Genomic DNA, 25,102 nt, shown 5'->3' on the forward strand with positions numbered 1-25,102 from the left:
AGTAAATTAATCTTTACAGGCGAGCTGAAAGTTGTGGGACGAACGACCAAGAAGCGAGTCTCCATAATCCAGTGAGCCCAGTAAAAATGAATTGCTAAGCGAGTTGCATACAAACTTTTATTTCCACCTTCAATTTTTTAACATCATTTTTTAATTACTATTTATGTTTATAAAAAGATGATATTTTTTAATGAAAGGCGATAGATTTGCCAGTACTTAAAAAACAGAATGAAAGAGATTCTGACAGTGTCCTTAAATATACTGAATGTCTTTCACTTTTGGTTAATCATCCAGCGCTTTTGGAAATTCTGATAACAAGTTTGATGCTTCGAAACCATGTCCAATTAATTTTCAATGTATGATAGATAAACAAGTTTGGCTTAGTTTGCTGGAACCGCAGAACAGTTCCTGCACAATTAATTAATTCAGTATTTTTATTTTTATAGTGTCTCAAACATGAACACACCAAATCCGCTAATGTTAAAAAATATTCTAGCTGACATTTAAAGCTGGCCAAGAATGGTGGAGGCGCCGGGTCAAAACTCAAAATATTTTTCAATGATTCTGTCAATTTCACTGCTCCTCTTTAATCTGTTGCTATGTTTTGTAATCGTGTAGTAAATATTGTAGTCAATTTAGATATATTGTTGATTCACCCTTGCTTCGACCTCTTGTCCGAACCAACAGTACTGAAAAGTTTCCACACAAGCTCCGCTCACGTAGCTCATAAGAGGAAAGCATTCAATGCTCAACGGTTCCACCTGAATTTCATTGAATTCTCGTCACAATTATTTTCCAGCGGAGTTTTGTGAAATTTAAAGTGCAGATATTTTAGACGGTGAAGAATAAAATCCCATTAATGCAATCACCCAAGTCTTAAAACCGTAATTTTTACATGCCTTTTGAAAATGTTGAATCAATAACGATTTCATAAAAAACCGAGATATTAGGCTCAAAAGTCTTAGCTGAGACAGCTAAGAGAAGACAGAAAGTAAAACTGCATTTTTAATTTTCGCAAAATTGGTGGAGGCGCCAGGTAATTTCTTATCATAAAAATTACTATAACTCCTTTACCACTTATGATAGGTCTAATCTGAAAAGTGGGTTTCATAGAGTGAAGTGTTATGAATCTGCAGAACTGCAGAAAACTCCATGAATGCCATGAATGAGTGCCAAGAGCCGAATCATGGAAAATGTCTACTTATATGTTTTTGAAAAATGATTGGATCGCTGGTATTTTTTTATAAAATTAAGATCCCGGGTTTTCAGAATTACTTATGATGAATCTAATGCAAGAAACTATCACGCTATAGTAGTAATCGAAGAAACTATTTTAAAAAATGGTGGAGGCACCGAAGTGATTTTTTTAAAGACGACATGCATTGCACCGCTGCAGAATTGACGTAGATTACGGCAAACTTTATAGAAAATTGAAGATCTAATCGCATCATACTCACCGGCTGTGCATGATTTACATATTGTTGCCTTAAAATTTGAAAATTGTAATTTTAGTGTAACTGTAGGAAAAAAATAAATGAGTTCATGTCCGATTTTTCATTTGTCATCCACTAAATAGATAAAATACTCTACGAGTATATCATTTAGAGTAGAAGGTCTGTTTGTGCTTCGCCCAGTTAGCGACTTCGACTTCGTCTCAGTCTTTGATCTTTTAGACTTAGCACAAAAAGACTCACTTCTACTCTTTATGATATAATCTGCTATTATTGAGGGTATCCATAGATTTGCCAGTTGACATTTTCAATCCTTGTATTCAAAAAACTAAATTAAAGACATTCTGAGAGCGTCATTAATAGTAATTTATGCAACAAGAGAGTAAAGTAATACTTTTTTTACAAGAAGGAAAATTTGCCGCACGAGCGCAGTGAGTGCGTAAATCCGCCGAGTAAAAAAACGATACTTTACTAACGAGTTGCATACAAAAATTTTTTGGCGCGCCGGTAAGTTTAGATAACAATTTTTTCGACACTCCCAAAATTTGAAAATTTTCCCTGTGTGAACCCGTGGCCCACTCATGCTAAAAAAAATCCCAATTTACATACGAACTCGTTAAAAAAACTACTAATTATGAATGAAAAATTTTACAATTGCTTTAAAAAATGACACGCTACGGCACTTTTTTTAACGCAAAATGCGTGTAAAAATGAACCGCTATGGCAATTTTTTTAACGCTTCTTGTCCGATTCAAAAATCACAGATTTTATAAACGCAAGTGAATGAAAAAAACTTTTTTTGACGGACGTTAAAAAATATATTGAATGTCCTCATTTTTGGTTAATCATTCTTATTCTAGAGCACAGTCGAGTGATTTTGGAAATTATAATAATAACTTTGTTGTCCGATAATTTTTCGATGTAATTAACAGGTTTGGCTTAATTGTTGGAACCGTAGAACAGTTTCGGCACAATTAATTTGTTCAGTATTTTTATTTTTCTAATCACCAAATTCGCTAAAATATTAGAAAATATACTTAGTTGACATTTAAACCTGGTTAAGAATGGTGGAGGCGCCGGGTTGCACTCAAAATATTTTCAATGATTCTATCAATTTTGCTGCCTCTTTTTAAGGTTTTGATATTTTGTAATTATGTCGATCTAGAAATGGTGTTGACTCACCCTTGCTTCGACCTCTTGTCCAAACCAACAGTACTGTAAAGTTTCGACACAAGCTCCGCTCACGTAGTTCATAATAGAAAACCATTCAAGACTCAGCGGTTCCCCCTGAATTTCGTTAAATGACCGTCACAATAAATAACGTATTTTTAGCATTAATTTTAACTCACCAGAGTCATTTGGAACAAAGCTAGACTCAAAGTCAGCGAACTGGCAACGAATTGCCCCAAGACAATCTCATTGAAGAAAGTGTTACACTCTTTGGCAAATCTAAAACTGTCTCATTCTTAAATCGAACTGGTTTGAGTGTTCCTCGTACCTAACGATTTTCTTGTGGTGTTCAATACAATCGACTAGTTTTTTATTGAACTCTCCGTCTCCACAATTTCTAAGACTTCTTATGTTATCACTTAAGATGATACATTGGGTACAAATGTACACCATGAGAGCAGCAATGAACATGTCCATGTTCACAGTCACAATACCCGAAATCCAAACACAGATCACTTGATGGAGATAAGTGATTTGGTAAAATGGTGTTTTCTTGTAGTCGTACGGGTACCAAGCGGGAAACGGCAATCTGTAGTTTTTCACGGTACCATCGAGAATCGGAAAAATAGTGCGAAAAACTACGATGCAGAGCACCGGAACACAGAACATGAAATACATTATCTTCCACGCTTTAAACAACGGTCGAACCATGGCCAATTGTTGGTTATTTTTGGGTTGAAGCTCTTCACTTTCAATTTGCAACATCAACTGGTGCAGTATCCCGCTTTTGCGTATGAAGATCAGCATTTTGACACATGTCAACAGTTTTGAGAACATCGAGAAAATTATGGTGGTGAGAGTTTGGAGGTTGCGGTACGCTGTGAGGACGTTTGCCGTTTGAAAAAAAAGATGACTGTTGTAGAAGAGAAAGACGAAAATCATATAGAATGTGTAGTTGTTCAGTTTGTACAGCTCAGCGCCAGGCCAAAGTCCTACCAGTCTCAGGAACCAGATGTTCACACTTAATGCTGATTTCCACTTGAATTTTTGCATCTCGATCAAACTTAAAGAAAGGATTTGTCGTCTGGATTTGACGATGTTCGAGTGACTGTGTTATCTCCGACTTAACAGTTTTATAAATGGTGTATCTGGTCTTGCGCAGATTTTAGAAAAAGATTAATTGGAAGTTATCGATCATCGATAAACACTGAACGTCTAAATTTTACGAAAAAATATTGATCTTGAAACAGGAATCATTTCAAATCTCCTGGAATAACAAAATATAACTAACTAAAAGCGGCTAATGTCTTCTTTTTTTTAAATAATGATCTCTTTTTATTTTTAATTTTAAATGATGCTTGAAGATTGTTTAAGATTTTTATTAAGTATCTTAGTACCTAGTATATGAATTCTAAAACATTTCTGAGCTAAGAAACCGTTTTGTTATTGTTGAAACAAGCACGAGTTGCAGACGAGCAATAACAAAATCATGAGTGACAGACGAGAAAAAAAATCTTTTTTCGTTAAGATAATGAAGAGACTAAATCATTTGAAATAATAGTAGTTTATTTAACCAGTCTCTAAATTAGGCTTTTTTGGCATGAGTAAGCCACAAAGACTTCAAATCGCTTAAAATCTTTAAAATTAGCTTGATGATTCCTTTTGACAAGTTCACACAGGAGAACATTGTCAAATTCTGACAGAGGCAAAAAAAAATATATAATATATTATCCAACACCTGTTTATTATGAAGTAATAATAATGCTGATTTTGAATACATCAATTATGAGGTCTATAAAACACTAGTGGACTTATGAACCCATAATTAAACTGTTTTTATAATTATAGTGCAGAAGCAGTTTTTTTTTTTGCAAAATAACAACCCCATGGCGACCAGTTCATGGGCTACCAGCTTTTACGCTTTAACGCTATAAAATTTTTAGATTTTTATGATACATACTTTAAAAACTATTTGAGAATGAGGTCTTGGATAAAACTATGTATTACACTCGTACCTTAACAGCACTCAAGAAAAATTAGCCCACTCGAGCAAGCTCTCGTGGCTAAACATTTCTTTCGTGACTTATTTGCCTTATAAGATATTAGTAAAATAAATAGCTATTTTACATAACATTTCTTTACGGATTTAAATATCATTCAAAAAAATTACAACTCACCCCCATCTCCACCTCATTTCCGAACCAACAGTACAATAAGATTTCTATAAGCATGTAGGCCACGTGGACCAAAAGGGAATAACTTTCGCTACTTCCGGCTTCCATTTAATGACAAAACGACAGCTAGCACGATTTTCTCTTTTGAAAAATTTTCTTGTGAACTCACCGCTGTCACTGAAACATTGCAAAGGCCAAAGATGCCGAAGTGGTGAAAAACTGCCCCAAAGCCATCTTATTGAAAAATTGATTGAAGTGTAATTAATGTATCAATTATTAATTGTCCCGCTGCTTCTTCGCTTAATTTATCTTGGTGAGATGGGTGGATAATAAGCAGGTTCCATTAAATTAATGACTGGTTTAATCGTAAAAACTCAATAATGTTCCCTATTTTGGAGAAAACTATTTCTCGTGGCCGCCTCATCAGAAAAAGAGAACAAAAGAGTTGTTAATTAATGAAAATTATAATTGAAGGCTACAAATGACGAGAGACGAAGTAATTAATTAATAATAATTTTAATTTTTTTTCAAGTTTATTTCAGTATGTTTAGGCAACAAGTCAAGGACACACATAATTGTGAGAGAGAGTAATGTAGAAAGTATTAAAGTAATTCGGTGGAAGAGGAAAGTAAAGATATTCTGTTTATTTACTAATATGTTTATTTTAGGTTTAAATTTTTTTTTAACAACGCAAGAGCAAAATTTCTTGGTGGGAGAAATTCAAGTTGGTGTAATTTAAATAAAGCACTAATCATTGCAACTGCATAAAACAGTCAAAAAATGAACCTGGGCAGACAAGAAATGCACGTGGAAAAATTATAATCACACATGTTAAAGAAGTGCAATACATTGAGAAAAAGGAAATTGGGGGACACACTGGAAAGTTATTTCATTGTTGTGATTCATCGTCTCAATGGAAAGTGAATCGAAAAGAAACAAATTTTCTTGTGGCGCTAGTCCAAAAAGTTTTAATAAAAATGTTGGATGCGACGATAGCAATTTTAAATCAGTTATTTCTTAGCTTCGATCAGTTGAATGATGTGCACTGTGTATTTTGGAAACATTTTTTGTTGTAAATTGTAGAGAACAAAATGTCAAGAACTATATACTACACTACCTGCAAATATTAATTAATTCAGATTACAAATAATTAATTGGTAAAATTACTCATGTATATGGAAATACATGTCAGTGAAATGTGTGCTGCACTTCAGTTGTTTTCTTTTTTTTATCTATTTTACCAGACTGGAGAATATCGTTTTTTTTTTTAATTAAAGCTGTGTATTTAGTATTTAAAAAATAAAATTAAACTCCTAATATTTAATTACCGTTTGATCTAGATCAAATATAGAATAGCTGCTGCAGCGTCTAGATCTATTTGCAACGAATTCAATGGTGAAAATTGTATTAATTTTCTTCAGTAAATGTAAAAATATGTCCGTTGCCTTTTGTATTAAATCAAATTTTTAAAAAGCGCTTAATAAAGCCTCTAACAGTAGTCGAGAAAAGTGTATTTTTATATTTTGTAAAAATGGTGGAGGCGCCGGGATTTTTAAAATGTGATAATTATGATATCTGCATTGTCACTTCATGTGAGCAAATATAAAATAGTTATTTATGCAACAAGTGAGTAAAGTAATAGTTTTTTTTACGAGAAACAAAATTTGCCCCACGAGCGCAGTGAGTGCGCAAATTCGCCGAGTAAAAAAAAGATACCTTACTAACGAGTTGCATACAACATTTTTTTGGCGCCCGTAAGTTTAGATAACAATTTTTTCGACACTCAAAATTTGAAAATTTTCTCCTGTGTGAACCCGTGGACCTTTAAAACGCTTGTTTTACTCGCGATTTAAATTGGCCCACTCATGCCAAAAAAACCCCAATTTACATACGAACTCGTTAAAAAACTCCTAATTATGAATGAAAAATTTCATAATTGCGTTAAAAAATGACACGCTAGGGAACTTTTTTTAACGCTTCGTGACCGATTCAAAAATCACATATTTTATGAACGCAAACGAATGAAAAAACTTGCACTTTTTTTGACGGGCGTTAAAAAACGTTGTTTTATAGACCTAATTGTGATTCAGTGCAATCATAGTAATCATTTATCACAAATCGGTGCAGATTGAAACTTTTCTGAAATTGTTATTCAGTGAATTTTTTCATGGGCGATTATATTACAAGAATTTTTGGGCATTCTTAGGCAATTGGGTTTTTTCTTGCCATTGGCTAAAACATTTTTTCACAAAAATTCGAGCATTGCAGATTTATATTAATTTTACAAAAAATTATCCTCTCAAATAATTACTTGACGTGCGATTTTCTTGTACAATCTCCCACGTGCGTGTGGATCAGTTTCCATAAATTTTTCCTCATTTTTCAATCATACGTTGTTCTTGTTCGTAAATAAAGTACTACTCTGCGGCTCGTGCTTATTTGCATAACAACAAAAGCATTCGTAAGCTCGCAAAAATTTTCCGAAGTCATTTACTTCTTACTCCATGTGTATAGTGCCCACAATTTGAAGTAGAATCTTTGGCTATTGAAGTCATTGCAGTCATTGCCTCAGTTGTTCTTAAAAAATCTTTACGTTTCGTTTTCTTGTTGTGCCTTTAACCGGTGCATTCTAAATAAAATAAACAAACCCTTTTTGATTTTAGTTTCTTTTTACATTTTTATCTGTTGTCTGAAGCAACGCTCTTTACTTCTTTTTGTTGTCCCAACCATTTAATAAACTCTTACTATTTTTTTGTCCCATTTAGTCGATTTCCTATACCTTCGATTTTTCTTTTTTACTCAACTTTTTCATTTCTTACCTGCCTGACAATCAAGCCTTCCATTTGTCGCCACATTACATTCACGCTTTTCACAAAACTAGAACCACCCAAATACCTTCCTCTGTTTTTGTCCATCTCTTCGCTTCACTTGCTCCTTCACCCAATTCTGACTGACAACCGTACCTTTGCTTCTTTTTCAATCCCCAAATCCGGCAAACCGACCCATTACGCAACTCTCCTCTCCTTACTGTCCAATCCGCAGCGCTTTATTTTTTACCGCTCTTCTTTTTCTTGCGCGCCGATCCCGACCAAGACGTCTCACAATTAAAAGTTATTTGGTCATATTTTAAACATTTACTGTCAGCATTATTAGGATAAAACAATATGACCGCGAGTCTGAAATCTGCATTTAAATATTTTATAGAAATAGAAAGGAGGAAGTGTTACGAATACTTTTAAATATAAATAAGGATTTATTACGTTCCGTTTGGGTCAAATTTAAAAACTGTATTTGTTAGATCTAATTGTAACGAATCGAATGCAAAACAGTTCTCGACGTTATCCTTAATAACAGTGAAGGAATAGTTATTTACATTACATATGCGGTAGGCTACATTTTACAGCGAGAGGTTTTTAGATTGAAACGCGATCGCGCAGCCGGAGTGTTTTAACAAAAACCGAGCGATGTAAAATGCCTACCGCATTAATAATGTATTAATCTTTTTGGCCGACAACCCATTACTTGTTTTCTCAAATTCGAATTTGTTGTAACCAAAATTTTTGCAACCTGTCAAAGACTGACATTTAATTAATGAAATGCCAGAAAGTTATCTATTATACCGATAACTGACACACTTGCGATTTACACTACAAGATGGCGCCATCAGACTTTAGAAGAAAACAATGAATTTCTGTTTATTTTTGAAAACTGAGCGGATTAATGGTAACGGTATCTTTACTTGTGATGCACTAAACATTTTTTTGGAGGTTCCAGAAAGCTTAAAATTTTCTTGTTATTTTACAGACTCCGTGCGGTAAAATGACAAAAAATGCATTTTTATATTTGGTGAAAATGGTGGAGGCGCAGGAATTATTTTAAATTAAAATAGCAATAATTCCGTTATTCATCGAATGCGATAAACTGTATCTCCAGTACTAAATAATAGTAAATAATATTATACAGTGAGTTTTTTTTAAGACTGGCCATAGGGTTTACATGCTAATTTTTCAACCCCCTGTTAACTTTTGTTCCGACGAAAATATTCAAACCATTTTTGGAACAAAGTTGGAAGATTTTTTTAAACTATCGGATAGATTACAATTCAATATTCCAAACTGTCGAAAAAGTTGTGAAAAAAATATTTTTAGCGCGCCGAAAGCGTCCAAAAGTGGAGATCGTCAGGTGCTGGTTGAGCATGACTAGAGAGCGGATTTCTAGTTTTTATGCTTTTTGTGGGGGTTATAAGTAGCTCAATACTTTTTGAGATGTGTAACAGACTTAAAATTTTGAGTCATTTGAGCCCTATTTTGTTATGCTTTTTTTGCTTTTTTTGCAGTTTTATGCATATTAAAATGTATATGCTTATTTACTGCCTTTTTCCTTATTTATAGGTATTTTTTCATTCTTTACTTATTAGAATTTTTATTGTTTTAACACGGAAAACATTCCGTTGCCGCAAGAAATGAAAAAAATTAATTTCTCGTTTGTCGTTGATGAAATGTGGTGGCAGCCAGGTTTATAGGAACTCATCTCTCACTTTGTTGTTGCGAAAAACCGGTTTAACACGATAACACTAGGCGAATTATTTGCTCCATATTTACCGATTCCCTCGTATTCCTTCTTAGAGTGCAGGTCATTGTTTCATTTCATTTAAAATTTAATTCAAAAATGCCAAAACCAAAATCTACGCCTGATGAGTGGATAAAAAATTTTCCAGAATTTATAATTGAAAATAATAAAATATTTTGTCGAGTTTGCGTTAAAACCGTAAGTATTTTTTGTGTAGTTACCTAATTCTCTAGTATTCAGAAAATATTATTTTAGATTCAAAGCGAAAAAAAATATAATGTTATTCAACATATGAAAAGCAACACTCATGTTGAACGAAGAAAAAAATTCGAGATTTCAAAATTTAAACAACAAACTCTACAAGAATCTGTTGCAAGCACATCACGGCAAAACGAACAATTTCAGTTTAACTTCGACTTATGTAGGATGATGGTTCAGTCCAATATACCATTCAAAAAGTTAGATAAAGGCCCATTTCAACAGTTTCTACAAACCCATTGCAATAGACACGTTCCGGCTGAGAGCACTCTTCGTAAAAATTATTTAGAGCCAGTATTTCGAGAAGTGTGTAACAAAATTAAACAACGCATCGGAAGTAACTACATGTGGTTTGCAGTCGATGAAACAACAGACAGTTGTGGAAGGTACGTGGCAAGTTTAATTCTCGGTATTTTAAAGGAAGATATTCCTACTAAAGGATATGTTGTCAGTTGCAAAGAATTGTCCAAAACAAACAGTAATTCGATTACCAGATTTGTTAATGAAAGTCTTACGTCTTTTTTTCTTCCAAATGCCGTACCAACGGACAAAATTTTGCTAATGATTTCGGATGCCGCTGCATACATGATTAAAGCTGGAACAAACTTAAAAATATTTTACGAAAAATTAATTCACTGTACATGTGTTGCGCACGGACTAAACAGAATAGCTGAAACTATACGATTAGAATTTCCTGTGGTAAATAAGTTAATTTCAAATGGTAAAAAAATTTTTGTTAAAGCCCCACTAAGAGTGCAATATTTTAAGGAAACATTTCCAACCATACCTTTACCACCAGAACCAATTTTGACCAGATGGGGAACTTGGTTAGAGGCCGCATTTTATTATAGTCAATATATTAATCAATTTGAAGAAGTAGTTACCGAATTTGTCGACGCTCCGTCGCAGTCAATAAGAAACTGCATAGATATTTTCAAAAATAAAGAGTTGCGACAGAATTTAGCTTTTCTAAAAAGTAATTATGAATTTGTATGTGAGACTATAACAAAACTAGAAAAACAAGGTGTTCCATTGGTTGACTCAGTGAATATGGTTCAAAAATTTAAAGAAGAAACTAACTCTGTGAGAGGAGCAGTTGGGCGTGTCGTATCTGAGAAACTCGACAATGTTTTAAACAAAAACACAGGTTTTGGTATTTTGTGTGACATAGCGCGAGTTTTACAAGGCGAATATGTGGAAAACTTAAACATCGATTCTACAATTATCCCCAAATTCAAATTTGCGCCAACTACAAGTGTAGATGTGGAGCGCAGTTTCTCCAACTTTAAAAATATATTGAATGATCGACGAAGAAATCTTACAATTAATCATTTAGAACAACTCCTTATCATTCATTGTTTCAAAGAAGAAGATTGAAGTTCAAGTAGTGTTTTCTAACCATAAGGAGTTGTTTTTTGTTGTATAAGCAATACAAAAATGTTATATTTTCATTTTTAGGAATTGTGTTTTATTATCTTGTTTTTATGCTTTTTAATGCTTTTTTGTTTAAAATAAAACTTTTTTATTCAGTATGTTATGCTTATTTAAGCGCTTAATTTTTATTTTTTTGTGCATATAAATCCGCTCTCTAAGCATGACCAACTTCATTCATATCCGCTTCGCTTCTATATGGCCGTTTCAATTTTGAATTTTACATGCAATCAAATGTTCCCATTTGATGGACATCTACTAGCGACATCTCCTCAACAAACAACCAAACTACAAATGAATTTGACATTAACGTCAATTAATTAACGTCAAGGTCAATGGCCTCATTTTTATGTTATTACTGGTTATTACTGTTATCAGCCCATTAAAAAAAAAACAGGAAGACGAAAATGTTGGGTTTAATTTAACTAGATGACAACACCCCTGACAACACAAACAAAACACATTTTTAAAGGTAAGAGCACTATTTATAACTTCAAAACTTTTCAGCTCAGTGGTTTACTGTTCAAGCTTAGTCTTCAAAGAATCCGTTTATTCTACACAAATATTACTAAGGATTGGTTTCGCAGCCGTTTTAATAATAACATTGCATACTGCAGCTTTGTGGTCTGCACAGGAAAACGCTGAATTTTGAAGGAGGTGATCATACAGCAAGTCATGCAAATGAATACATGGTTTCTCATATTGTAGAAATGGTACCTAACAGTTTTTGTACTATATTTACAATTCTCAATAATGCCTACAAATGAATCACTGGAATACAGCAAATGACTCTGATTTTGAAGGGCTATTAATCTTAATAAAGATCCTAGTATGATGGTGGATAAAAGTGACATAAAAGATCACTTTGACAAATATGTATTGTATATGTATTGGTTTTCAGGGAAGAAGCAGGTTCATTTTCATCTGGGGACTGGGTCAGGATATGAATTCGTACAAACAACAACAGGGTTCTAAAATAACTAAAGAAAACATTTTGCATGTTGTATATTTTGGATCTGAATTCTTACAAATAGGAATGGGACAGCATCTTTAGTGAGTGTCACTTTTTTTGAAGATGATCTGTAATTTTGTTGAGATCTATAATACCATTTAATAAACTACCTACCTTCTATAAGAAATTTTATTATTCAAAAAATACTACAAGATCTTTTAAGAGACTTTAACCATTTGTTTCTCTGATCGGGATCGCTTGGAAATTGGAAAAAAGGCTTCAAATTTCCACAAATAAAACACTTTCTGCCCATTTTGTTAAAAAAACAACTAAATAGTCCCAAATTTATTTAAACTTTAGAATGAATAAGTTGTCAACTTGACGGAAGATGGCGACACATGATGCACGTTTCATGGACTACTTTGCGGGAACAAATTTTTGCTAAATTGAGACGGCCATATAGAAGCGAAGCGAATATGAATGAAGTTGGTCATGGGTTGAGCCGACAATGGCGCTAATCTGGCGGTCGCTCGACGTACTATTATTTCGGCGCCCTAAAAAAAATTTTTTGCAGCTTTTTCGACAGTTTGGAATATTAAATTGTAACCTATCCGATAGTTTAAAAAATCTTCCAACTTTGTTCCAAAAATGGTGTGAATATTTTTATCGGAACAAAAGTTAACTGGGGGTTGAAAAATTAGCATGTAAAACCCTATGGCCAGTCTTAAAAAAAACTCACTGTATGTAATACATACCGGGACATTTTTTTAATACTGAACATAGCCCATACTTATTCCCTATGTTCAGTTTTAAAAAGCACAGGTCAATGCATGTATGTAATTACGTAACCAAGGTAACGAAAATAAGTACTTGACAGTTTAATAAAATGGTCAAGTTGTTTGACGAAAAAAGTACACATAATGCACTTATTTCATGCTAATAAGATCATTAGAAATGTGCGTAACATTTCCAATACAACACATGATAGACCAATTTCATCAATTGGAACAAATTTTAACATTATTGCAAAATTTCGACCATTTTTGTAGATCGTGTATAATTGGTTGCATAGCAACTCACAATTCATTGATCTGTGTTTTTTAAAATTGAACATAGGGAATTAGTATGGACTATGTTCAGTGTTAAAAAAATGTCCCGGTATAATAAAAAGAATAAGACTGCATTTTTAATTTTCGCAAAATTGGTGGAGGTGCCAGGTATTTTTTTAACATAACCATTATTATTATTTCTTTACTGCATATAAGGAAGCTAATCTGAAAAGTGTGTTTCATAGACTGAAGTGTGATGAATCTAGTGCAAAGAACTCCATGAAGGTAGCGCCAATAGCCGAATTACGAGAAGCGTCTATAAGTTTCGAAAAATGAGTGGATCGCCGGGTTTTTTTTTAGATAGTTATTTTTATTTATGTGACGCACTTAGTAAATTAAAGTTTACAGGTGAGCTGGAAGTTGTGGGACGAACGACCAAGGAGCGAGTCTCCATAATCCAGTGAGCCCAGTAAAAATGAATTGCTAAGCGAGTTGCATACAAACTTTTTTCTATAATTGATTCAAAAAATTGAAATTCACGCATAGTTATCTGTGCATGAAGTGGGTCATTTTCCTACGTGTCTTTTTTTTTACATTGTTAGTAAGATCGAAACCATAGAAACCATACAAAACAGTGTGTGAAATGCAATTTCACGCATACGACTATTTCTGTTTTTCATTTCACGCACTGTTTTTTATTAGTTACCTAGCAACATGGTCACTGCATTGAAACTTCAGAGTTCCTTAAAAAATTTGAATTTTTAATTTCAATTTTTTGAATCAATTATAGAAAAAATATTGTTTATATTTCGTGCGCGAAGGTGTTTTTGTGCATTCAAAGGCTTATACTGCCTCGACCTTCGTCTCGGCGTAAAAGACCTTTTCATGCACAAAAAACACTCTCTTCGCGCACTTAATATAAAAATAACTATTACTTTCACCTTCAATTTTTAAACATCATTTTTTAATTGCTATTTATGTTTATAAAAAGATGATATTTTTTAATGAAAGGCGATAGATTTGCCAGTACTTAAAAAAGAAAATGAGAGATTCTGACAGTGTCCTTAAATATACTGAATGTCCTTCATTTTTGATTAATCATTTTTATTCTAGAGCTGAGTCCAGCGCTTTTGGAAATTCTGATAATAAGTTTGATGCTTCGAAACCATGTCCGACAAATTTTCAATGTATGATAGATAAACAGGTTTGGCTTAGTTTGCTGGAACCTTAGAACAGTTCCGGCACAATTAATTAATTCAGTATTTTTATTTTTCTAGTGTCTCAAACATGAACACACCAAATCCGCTAATGTTAAAAAATATTCTAGTTGACATTTAAAGCTGGCCAAGAATGGTGGAGGCGCCGGGTCAAAACTCAAAATATTTTTCAATGATTCTGTCAATTTCGCTGCTTCTCTTTAATCTTTTGATATGTTTTGTAATCGTGTAGCAAATATTGTAGTCAATTTAGAATTACTGATGACTCACCCTTGCTTGTACCTCTTGTCCGAACCAACAGTACTGAAAGGTTTCCACACAAGCTCCGCTCACGTAGCTCATAAGAGCAAAGCATTCAATGCTCAACGGTTCCACCTGAATTTCATTAAATTCTCGTCACAATAAATCATTTCTTTGGAGCGTTTCAACTCACCACAGTCACTTCGAACATAGTCAGAGCCAGAGTCAGTGAACTTGCAACGAATTGCCCCAACACAATCTCATTGAAGAAACTGTTGCAATCTATGGCAAATCTAAAATTTCCTCCGTTTAAATCGAACTAGTTTGAGTGTTCCTCGTACCTGACGATTTTCTTGTGGTGTTCAATACAATCGACTAGTTTCTTATTGAACTCTCCATCGTCTTCACAATTTGTAAGATGTCTCAAATTATCACTCAAGATGTCACACTGGGTACCAATGCACATCATCAAAGCAGCTATGAACGTGTCCGTGTTGACAGTCGCGGTAGCCGAGATCCAATCACAGATCACTTGATGGAGATAAGTGATTTCATAAAGTGGCGACGTCTTGTAATCATACGGGTACCAAGCACGAAGTGGTAACCTGTAGTCTTTCACGGTACCATCGAGAAGCGGAAAGAACGTCCGAAGACTTACGATGCAAAGGGCCATAACCCAAAACACGAAATATACCTTCTTCCACGATTTCAACAAGCGTTGAACCATCATCACTTGTTGATCATTTTTCGGTTGAAACTCTTCACTCTCCATTTGCAACATGAACCGTTGCAACGTCCCGCTTTTGCGTACGAACATCAGCATTTTGGCAGATGTCAACAATTTCGTGAAGATCGTAAACATTATTGTGATGAGAGCTTTCAGGTTTTTGTAAGCGTTGATGGCGTTTGCCGCTTGAAAGAAAATATGACTGTTGATGAGGAAAATGACGAAAATCATGTAAAACGTGTATTTGTTCATTTTGTACAGGTCAGGACCAGGCCAAAGTCCTATCAATTTCAGGAACCACGTATTCACACTTATCGCAGATTTCCAGTTGAATTTTTTTATCTCCATCGTGATTAAAATGTTTATTGTCTTGATTCAGCAGTGTTCTACTGACTGTGTGCTGCGCAAACTTAGCAATTTTATAAAGGATGTCTCTGGTCTTGCGCAGATTTTAGAAAACCCCCATATTTGATGACATGTGACTCAGGTGTACCCCAGTCAAGTCTTTCATTATTCAGAGAATTTCGGCGAACAAATCAACAATTTAGGTAGGAAATATTGTAGACACATAATTTTAGCTCAGAGTAATGTGTAATATACAGTAATTAAATTCAATTAATTAAGATTAAAATTAATTAGTAGTTCTCTTTTTGCGGTTTATTTTAAATTTGACTATACAGGGTGTTTCTGAAATAGGTGCATTAATTTTAACTGGTAATAGAACTCATCAAAAGGAACAACTTTTCTCTCTGCCATTTTGGCGAAAAACGTTGGGTAATGGTTTAAAAAACTAGGAAAGATTTTCCTAAAACCGTTTACATCTCCAAAACTACCTAAGCTACCTAAAAACGTGAAACCAGATTCTTAAGAAGTGGATTTTTTGCTATATGGGTAGACTTATTTGAATTTCGATTTCGGCGTTAAAACACGTTTTCTGGATGAAAATGGATGTTTTTTTCATAATAGCGCTGATCTCAATTAGCCACTGCAGTATTTAGTGGCGTAGAACTACTTTAGTGAAAAATCTGTCCAATTTTTTTTTGAATTAAACATCGTTTTTCGGCAAAATGGTAGATAGAAAAGTTGTTTTTTTTGACGATTTCTATTAGCAGTTAAAATTAGTGCACCTATTTCAGAAACACCCTGTATTATTGTTATCATATTTCATAGAAACATATAAATGTCTTAACACGTTTCTGCCGATTCAAATATTAGTATAATAATTTAAAGAATCTACACTCACCCTCATCTCCATCCCGTTTCCGAACCAATAATATAAACACATTTATAAAAGCACAAAGAACAAAGAAAATAACATTCCCTGCTGCTGGGTCCCTCTTAGTGATAACATGAGAGCTGGCAGAAATTTCTCTTTTAACAAATTTTCTTGTTAACTCACGAGTGTCAGTTGGGACATTGCCAAAGCCAAAGAAGCTGAACTGGCGTAAAAATGTTCCCCAAAAGCGCCTTCATTGAAAAATGTAATCATGTATAATTAATGTATTAATTATTGATGGGCCTGCTGCTCCTTGACGTAATTTGTCTTGGTGAGACAAATGGATAATAAGCAGGTTTCGTTAAATTAATGACTGGTTTAATTGTGAAAACTTGATAATTGTTCCTATTTTGGGGAAATTAATAGTTCTTGTGTCGGCCTTATCGGAAAATATGCACAATCAATTTGTTAATTAATGAAAATTCTAATTGAGGGGTAGAAACGACGAGGAACCTTTCACAAAAATGAATTTTAAATTGGATTTTTTCAATGTTCATTTCAGTAAGTTTAGGCATGAAGTCAAGGACACACGAACAAATTAGACAAAGCGGTTAAAGAGAAGATATTACGTGCTGGATGCTGCAATGTAGGAAGTGTTAAATTAATTCAGTAGAAGAAAAAAGTAAAGATACAGCTTGTTAAAAATTTTCTAGTTAAACTAAAGCATTTAGGAGAACTGCAATAAATTGCAACGCTCGAAATAGGTGGAGAGACTGAAAATTAATTGCAATGGTGAAATAATGTGAGATAATGTAAGAAAAATGGTGGATGCGCTGGGAAGAGCTTCCAGGAAATTAGTTTATATTTCTTTGCTCGACGAGCCGGATGAAATCTACACTGTCTGTATTGTCGACTTTTAAAATGACAGTGAAGGAAAGAGTATTTATACAGAGTGTATCTAAAATACGTGTGTTGTTAATTTTAACACGTATCATAGAAAACTTTTGCGAATTTTGCAAAATGTTATAGAGAAAAGTTTCATAACGGCGAGTTCAACCACTGGTTAAAATTAACACAGGTAATTCAGATAAACCCTGTATATTTTACAAAAATGTAGGAGGCGCTGGGATTTTTTTTCAATAAGTGAAAAGTATTTCTCTTACCCGTTAAGACACATCAAACGTTAAAATCGCCTTTTGTTAACTTAATTGTGGCCGATCGAAAGCAATAAACTGGATAACACTATCTCCAGTAGTGGCGAAGGAAACTGTATTTACAGGTATATATTTCACAAAAATGGTGGAGGCGCCGGGATATTTGTAACAAAAATTATTACAAACAATAATTCCATTACCGTGTATGTCTAATCTAAAAACTGTGTTTTATGCATATAATTAATTAAATAAGGTGAAGCTAATTATGTAATAAAACTGTGTGCGAATATCGCTGACCGCAATCGAGAAAATTGCAATTACTTACCTATGTATGTTTTGAAAATTATAGAGATGCTGATGGATTTTTCAAATTTAAATAAATATAATCTCCGTTACAATCTCAATTAAAGCTATTGTGAAGATTATGTATTATAAACTTATATACAGGAAAAAGGAATTAGTTCAAAGATAGTTTACTTTATCTGCCGCTCGTTAGCTCGTCAGAAGTTTTTCTCTTTTTTCTTGCAAACCAGACGTCTTTCAAGGATGAGTTTCTCCTTACCGCATTTTTTATTGACGACTTGAGTTATTGCATTAATGGAATTTTACTCTTCACCGACTAAAATATCTGCACTTTAAATTTCACAAAAATCCGTTGGAAAGTAACCGAGATATTAGGCTCGAAAATCTTAGCTGAGACACCGTGTATATACACATAGAAAATGTTTACCACTTGGAAAAGAGTATGACAATTGACAATACACTGACCGGCACAAAAAACGACTCACTTTGAATTTTATTAATATAATTAAGTAATTCATTGTCTCAGAATTTTTTTTTGATATCATGTTGTATTGATAAGTGTTATTTAAGTTATTCTTTGCCAAAGAATATCCGACAAACAAAACATTAAACAGAGCAAATAAAATTTTAATGAAAAAAAATAAAAGTAATTTTCCAGAAAAAATTTTATGCTATGAAAAATTGCCAAAATTTGAACAGCATTTTGAATTAGTATCTCGTATTGTCACATTAAATCTTTTAACACGTAAATCAACCGACAAAAACACAACGTGGAAAAACGCAAATTTTCTAATTATTTATTTAAACAAAACAATTCGGTTGCCACGGTGACCATAGCACTCCCGGTCATTGAAAATATCCCAATTTAACTATAATAAAGAAAAATAAGCACAAATATAATTTCAAGATCATTTATTAAAGAAATCATAATGAGTCGTTTTTTGTGCCGGTGAGTGTAGTATAGACATGAGCAAGAAAAGAATATTTTTATCCAGGAAAATGAAGGTTGCTGCACGAGCCAAAGGCGAGTACATGTAATTATTTAAGTGGACAACAGTATATTATGTTATGAGGAACAAAAATGAAGTTTTATGTGCTGCGGATGGTAAATTTGCAATCAGCCAAAGCACATAAAACCATTTTTGCTCCGAATAAGATATACTATTTTATCTTCAAACGCAATATAACCATAAAACGAACACAATTAGAACGCAATTTTAGTGATTTAAATTATTAATAAGTATTGTGTAATTATTCATGATAAATCATAATACCTAATACAATTTGTCACAATAAATATTAATACATGATTTCACTGAACTCTTTTTTTGTAGTTTATGTGATTTGGCTCAAAATAGTCAATTTTGCTATTTTATGTGTTTAATCACATAAAATGACACTTTTACCTTGTCATTTGAGTGACACAATTTGTCACTTTTATGACGTTTGAAGAAAAAAATATATTACGTGCGAGTATAATTTTATACTTTATATACAAATTTTTCAGAGAGTGTCATTAAATATACTGAATGCCCTTCATTTTTAGTTAATCATTTTTATTCTAGAGCTTTTTGAAAATGTAACAATAACTTTGAATCTTCGAAAAAGTTTTCGATGTAATAAACAAGTTTGGTTTAATTGTTGGAACCGTAGAACAGTTCATGAACAATTAATTTATTCCGAATATTTGGTTTTCCAGTCTCTTAAACTTGAACATACCAAATCTGATAATGCTAAAAGTCTCGTCTGGATGGCATTTAGTGCTGGTTAAGAATGGTGGAGGCGCCGGGTGGAACTCAAAATATATTCGATCCATAAATTTCGCCGCCGATTTTTAACGTTTTGATATGTTGTAATTATGTAATAAATAGTGTAGATTGTTTTGACTCACCCTTGCTTCAACCACTTGTCCGAACCAGCAGTACTGAAACGTTTCCACAATAGCTCCGCACACGTAGTTCATAATAGAAAAACATTCAATACTCAGCGGTTCCACCTGAATTTCATTGAATTATCGTCACAATAAATAATGTAATTTCGGCATTTCAACTCACCACAGTCATTTGGAACAAAGCTAGACTCAGAGTCAGCGAACTGACAACGAATTGCCCCAACGCAATCTCACTGAAGAAAGTGTTGCACTCTTTGGCAAATCTAAAACTGTCTCATTCTTAAATCGAACTGGTTTGAGCTTTCCTCGTACCTAACAATTTTTTTGTGGTGTTCAATACAATCGATCAGTTTTTTCGGAAAATCTTCGTCTCCACAATTCCTAAGATTTCTCATATTATCACTCAAGATGTCACACTGGTAACCAATGCACATCATCAGAGCAGCTATGAATGTGTCCATGTTGACAGTGGCGATACCCGAAATCCAAACACAGATCACTTGATGAAAATAAGTGATTTGATAGAGTGGCGACGTCTTGTAGTCATACGGGTACCATGCGGGAAATGGCAGTTTGTAGTTTTTCACGGTACCATCGAGAATCGACCGAAAACTTACAATAGAAAGGGCCAAAACCCAAAACATCAAATATATCATCGTCCACGCTTTCAACGAGCGTTGAATCATTCTGATTTGTTGATCATTCTTCGGTTGAAACTCTTCACTTTCCAGTTGCAACATGAACCGTTGCAGCGTCGCACTCTTCCGTATGAACATCAGCATCTTGGCAGATGCCAACAATTTCGTGAAGATCGAGAAAATTATTGTGATGAGAGCTTTCAGGTTTTTGTAAGCATTGATGACGTTTGCCGCTTGAAAGAAAATGTGACTGTTAACGAGGAGAAAGATGAAGATCATGTAGAGTGTGTATGTGTTCAGTTTGTAGAGTTCAGCACCAGGCCAAAGTCCTGTCACTTTCAGGAACCAGGTGTTCATACTTATCGCGGATTTCCAGTTGAATTTCTTCATCTTTATCTGGATTAAAATTTTTGTTGGGTAGATTCGACAATCTTCACTGACTGTCTTGTCCGCGGACTTGACAGTTTTATAAATGATGTGTATGGTCTTGCGCATGTTTTACAAAATCTCCATATTTGATGACATGTGACTCAGTTTTACCCCACTCAAATCATTCATTATTTAGAGAATTTCGCGGTACTAATATACAATTTATTGGATGGAAACCATTTTAGCTGAGAGCAATGCGCATTATACAGTAATTAAATTTAATTAATTAAGATTAAAATTAATTAGGGGTTCTCTTTTTGCGGTTTATTTTAAATAATATATTTTACTAATTATTTTAAAGAAATCGATGGCATTTTCTTTAATAAAGACCAAATCAAGAGCCAATAACAGTTATTTGTAAAATAATTTTTGTTTTAAGAATTTTTTTCCGATGTTTCATTGATAAATGCCTTAACAAGTTTCTACCGATTTAAATATTGTTATAAAGTATCAAAACTCACCCTCATCTCCATCCCGTTTCCGAACCAACAATATAAACAAATTTCTAAAATCATGGAGGCCACGTAGAACAAAAAGAAATAATATGAGAGCTAGGAGGATATTCTCTTTTAACAAATTTTCTTGTTAACTCTTCAGTGTCAGATGGGACATTGCCAAGGCCAAAGAAGCTGAACTGGGATAAAAAAGTGCCCCAAAAGCGACTTCATTGAAAAATGTATTAATGTATAATGAATGCATTAATTATTGATAGGCCTGCTGCTCCTTGACGTAATTTGTCTTGGTGAGATAAGTGGATAATAAGCAGGTTTCGTTAAATTAATGACGGGTTTAATTGTAAAAACTTGATAATTGTTCCTATTTTGGGGAAAATAATACTTCTTGTGTCCTCCTCATCGGAAAAAAATTGTTAATTAATTTAAGTATTAATTAAGGGGTGGAAACGACGAGGAACCTTGTGACGTTTTCAGAAAAGTACATTTTTAAATTAGATTCTTTTCCAAGTTTATTTCAGTAAATTTAGGTAAGAAGTCAAGGACACACATAACTGTGTGACGAAGTGAAAATTAGAAATTACACAAAGCATTAGGGAGGAAAAAAATGACGAACTGGATGCTGTCATGTAGAAAGTGTTAAATTAATTCAGTGGAAATGGTAGGTAAATATTCGGTTAATTAACTAAAATCTTGTTTATTTTAGGTTTAAGAATTTTTCAACCACACCACAACAAAAAGTTTTTGATGAGAGAAATGCTGAAATATTTAATTGGTCAAAAAACCAATTCTGATAAACAAGAAATGCATCAAACAACATTTTTTTGTAAGCTTCTACATAGAACTGTAATAAAATGCATACCTGTATTTGCAGGTTTCTCTCCACCTAATTATTTTAGGTGGAGAGAATGTGAGATAACTTAATAAAAAAATCGGTGGACTTACCAGGGTATTGGTAAGGTACCTACATTTCATAATTTTTTGCTAATTTTTCACTTACAAACAATGCCAAAAAAAAAAATAAAAAGCAAGTTTCAACCAAAAAGTCAAGTTCTGATTTTTAGACTGACCTACTCAGATTCACTTCCTATACATAATTATTTACGAAATCAGCGGAAAAAACACCAATTAGATTTTGGATTGAACTGTCAATTTTATGGCAAAGCTGTAAATAAGAAGCTTCAAAACGGTCGGCTACTAGTGAATGATCCTTTTGTTGGCATATTATACCAGTAAAAACTTTATAGGTAAATTAAAGTTAATATCAGAAAATTAACAAAACTGTTAGTTACGGCCTTATTTATTAACAAAAAAAAATTAAAAACATCCTCAAATATACCTTATTAATAATTAGTTAGGTACGACTATATAAAATATCGCCAATTTTAATTAATTAGGAGTCGCAATTTCTCGTCTTCATGTAACTGAAGCCCCACCCGGTATTTTTCCTCACTAGTGATGCAAACGCCTATTTTGCTCACTAAATTGAGTGATGAAAGTATCATTTTCATAAGCGATATTGGAAAAAAGTTATTTTGTCATGTTTTAAAGGCAGTTGAGATGCTCGTAGTATTATTAGAATAAAACTCTATGACTAGTTCTGAAATCTGCATTTAAATATTTTATAGAAAGGAGGAAGTTTAAATATAAATACGGATATATTACGTATCGTTTGACCTAGGTCAAATTTAAAAACTGTATTTGCTAGGCTTCCAATTGTGACAAATCGGCTGTAAAACAATTCCCAACGTTATCTTTAATAATAGTGAAGGAAAATGGATTTTTATATTTGGTGAAAATGGTGGAGGCGCCAGGATATTTTTTAAAGTAAAAATGATGGTATCGATATATCGCTCAAGTTTCATCGTTTCCAAAAACTGCGTTTTATAGATCGTATCATTAACGATTATGATCACTTTATTGATAATTATGAAGTCCATAATATTCGAATAACTCAGCTTTCTTAGTTACTTATAATACGTTAGTGACTCATAATAATACATTAGTCACGCGCTCATAATACGTTAGATACGATAAAGCTTGAAATATAACTCGATTATTATGGGATTTAAACAACGCTCGGACATTGTGCAGGTGGCTCGGCTAATTGCCTCGTCACCTGGTAACGTCCTCGCATATTATATTAATAGCTATTTTTATGTTGCACCGAATGCAAAAAAAACTAGATGACTCGATCTCGAACAGTTGCCCGGACAATTGTATTAAATTTTTTGCGAAAATGATAAAAGCGTTAGGAATTATTTTAAATTAAAATAACAACATCTCCGTTACTCATCCAATGCTTCTGCATGCCCAGTACTAAATAATAATAAATAATATTATACAGGGTGTCTCAGCTAAGACCCTCGAGCCTTATAACTCAGTTATTTTCCAGCGGATTTTTGTGAAATTTAAAATGCAGATATTTTAGACGGTGAAGAATAAAGTCCCATTAATGCAATCACCCAAGTCTTAAAAACGTAATTTTTACATGCCTTTCTAAAATGTTGAATCAATGACGATTTACATAAAAAATTGATCGCCAATAAAAAATGCTGTAAGGAAAAATTCGTCCTTGAAAAACGTCTGGTTTGCAAGAAAAAAGCAAAAAACTGTGTTAAACGTGGCTGCAAATGCAAAAACGTAGACGCGTATGAAACAAACGCGCAATTTTGCACAATTTTGGTCCTCCCTTTTCGCAGAAGCGCAGGTGACATATTTGACGTTTATCTTGCTAACTTTACAAACACTCACAAAGTTAAAGACAACATTTGGACGTAATTTATTATCCTGGATGCTTTAATTCTTCCATAAAGGACTAAAACACGATCGGGATATTTTAGCAAGGTAATTTATTTCACGTACGCACTGTGTCATTGAAGTTCTTACGACACTCGCCATGGGCAAATTTTTTTCTTTTTTCAACAATATTGAAATTTCTGCCGCTGTAGTCTATTTTTAGGGTATTTTGAATAAATTTTCACAATTTGAAGTTTCTAATAAAGCGCGCCCGATTTTGACAGACTTTAAAGGGTGTACAAAATGTTGCTTGGCAATTAATCATCAATTGTTTTAAAAGGTAACTGCTCAAATACATTCAAATTTTACATTAAATTTTTAACGACAAAATCTAATCTTTTCTTTGAATCAGACAAGTGATTTACTTAATTGTTTGTGTAGACTCCTATTTCTTAATGTTTAACCATCTAATAATAATCGCGCATAATTTTTGATAAAGGAAACATGTGTTAAAATTAAATTTTTTAATTTGAGGTAATTTTATTATTATTAATTGAACCTTGGCAGTCTAAAATATCTGCATTTTAAATTTCATAAAAATCCGTTGGCAAATAGCCGAGATATTAGGCTCGAAAATCTTAGCTGAGATACCCTGCATAATAAAGAAAGTAAAACTGCATTTTTAATTTTCGCAAAATTTGTGGAGGCGCCAGGTAATTTCTTATCATAAAAATTACTGTAACTCCTTTACCACTTATGACAGATCTAATCTGAAAAGTGGGTTTTATAGAGTGAAGTGTAATGAATCTGCAGAACTGCAGAAAACTCCATGAATGTATCGCCAAGAGCCGAATCATGGAAAAAGTCTACTTATATGTTTTTGAAAAATGATTGCTGCTATTTTTTTTTATAAAATTAAGATCTCTGCTTTTCAGAATTACTTATGATGAATCTAATGTAAGAAACTATCACGCTATAGTAGTAATCGAAGAAACTGTTTTAAAAAATGGTGGAGGCGCCGAAATGATTTTTTTTAAAGACG

The 25,102-nt window shown here is 33.3% G+C and overlaps 4 protein-coding genes and 2 long non-coding RNA genes across 7 annotated transcripts in view; 2 read left to right on the plus strand and 4 right to left on the minus strand.

The window, feature by feature from the left end:
- The window catches only part of LOC138139269 (odorant receptor Or1-like), a 210,359-nt gene that overhangs the window by 80,899 nt on the left and 104,358 nt on the right, over positions 1-25,102 (minus strand). The window lies entirely within an intron of this gene.
- Positions 636-3,935, minus strand: LOC138138705 (odorant receptor Or1-like). The gene is made up of 3 exons (XM_069058709.1): positions 2,950-3,935; positions 2,801-2,900; positions 636-761 (listed from the first exon to the last, which is right to left on the minus strand). The coding sequence occupies exons 1-3, from the start codon at positions 3,672-3,674 to the stop codon at positions 636-638; spliced, it is 951 nt and encodes a 316-aa protein (XP_068914810.1). The 5' UTR covers positions 3,675-3,935.
- On the plus strand, positions 8,992-11,152 carry LOC138139321 (uncharacterized). Its single transcript, XR_011162270.1, has 2 exons — positions 8,992-9,562; positions 9,620-11,152. It is a non-coding gene; the product is annotated as an uncharacterized lncRNA (long non-coding RNA).
- Positions 11,218-12,192, plus strand: LOC138139311 (uncharacterized). The gene is made up of 2 exons (XR_011162268.1): positions 11,218-11,525; positions 11,582-12,192. It is a non-coding gene; the product is annotated as an uncharacterized lncRNA (long non-coding RNA).
- LOC138138724 (odorant receptor Or1-like) lies at positions 14,527-15,637 on the minus strand. The gene is made up of 3 exons (XM_069058733.1): positions 14,853-15,637; positions 14,705-14,804; positions 14,527-14,646 (listed from the first exon to the last, which is right to left on the minus strand). Exons 1-3 carry the CDS (start codon positions 15,584-15,586, stop codon positions 14,527-14,529), a joined length of 954 nt encoding a protein of 317 aa, XP_068914834.1. The 5' UTR covers positions 15,587-15,637.
- On the minus strand, positions 19,746-20,832 carry LOC138138735 (odorant receptor Or1-like). The gene is made up of 3 exons (XM_069058739.1): positions 20,115-20,832; positions 19,966-20,065; positions 19,746-19,907 (listed from the first exon to the last, which is right to left on the minus strand). Exons 1-3 carry the CDS (start codon positions 20,828-20,830, stop codon positions 19,746-19,748), a joined length of 978 nt encoding a protein of 325 aa, XP_068914840.1. The 5' UTR covers positions 20,831-20,832.

This window comes from Tenebrio molitor, chromosome 1 (genome assembly GCF_963966145.1).
Source record: "Tenebrio molitor chromosome 1, icTenMoli1.1, whole genome shotgun sequence".
Taxonomy (NCBI): domain Eukaryota; kingdom Metazoa; phylum Arthropoda; class Insecta; order Coleoptera; family Tenebrionidae; genus Tenebrio; species Tenebrio molitor.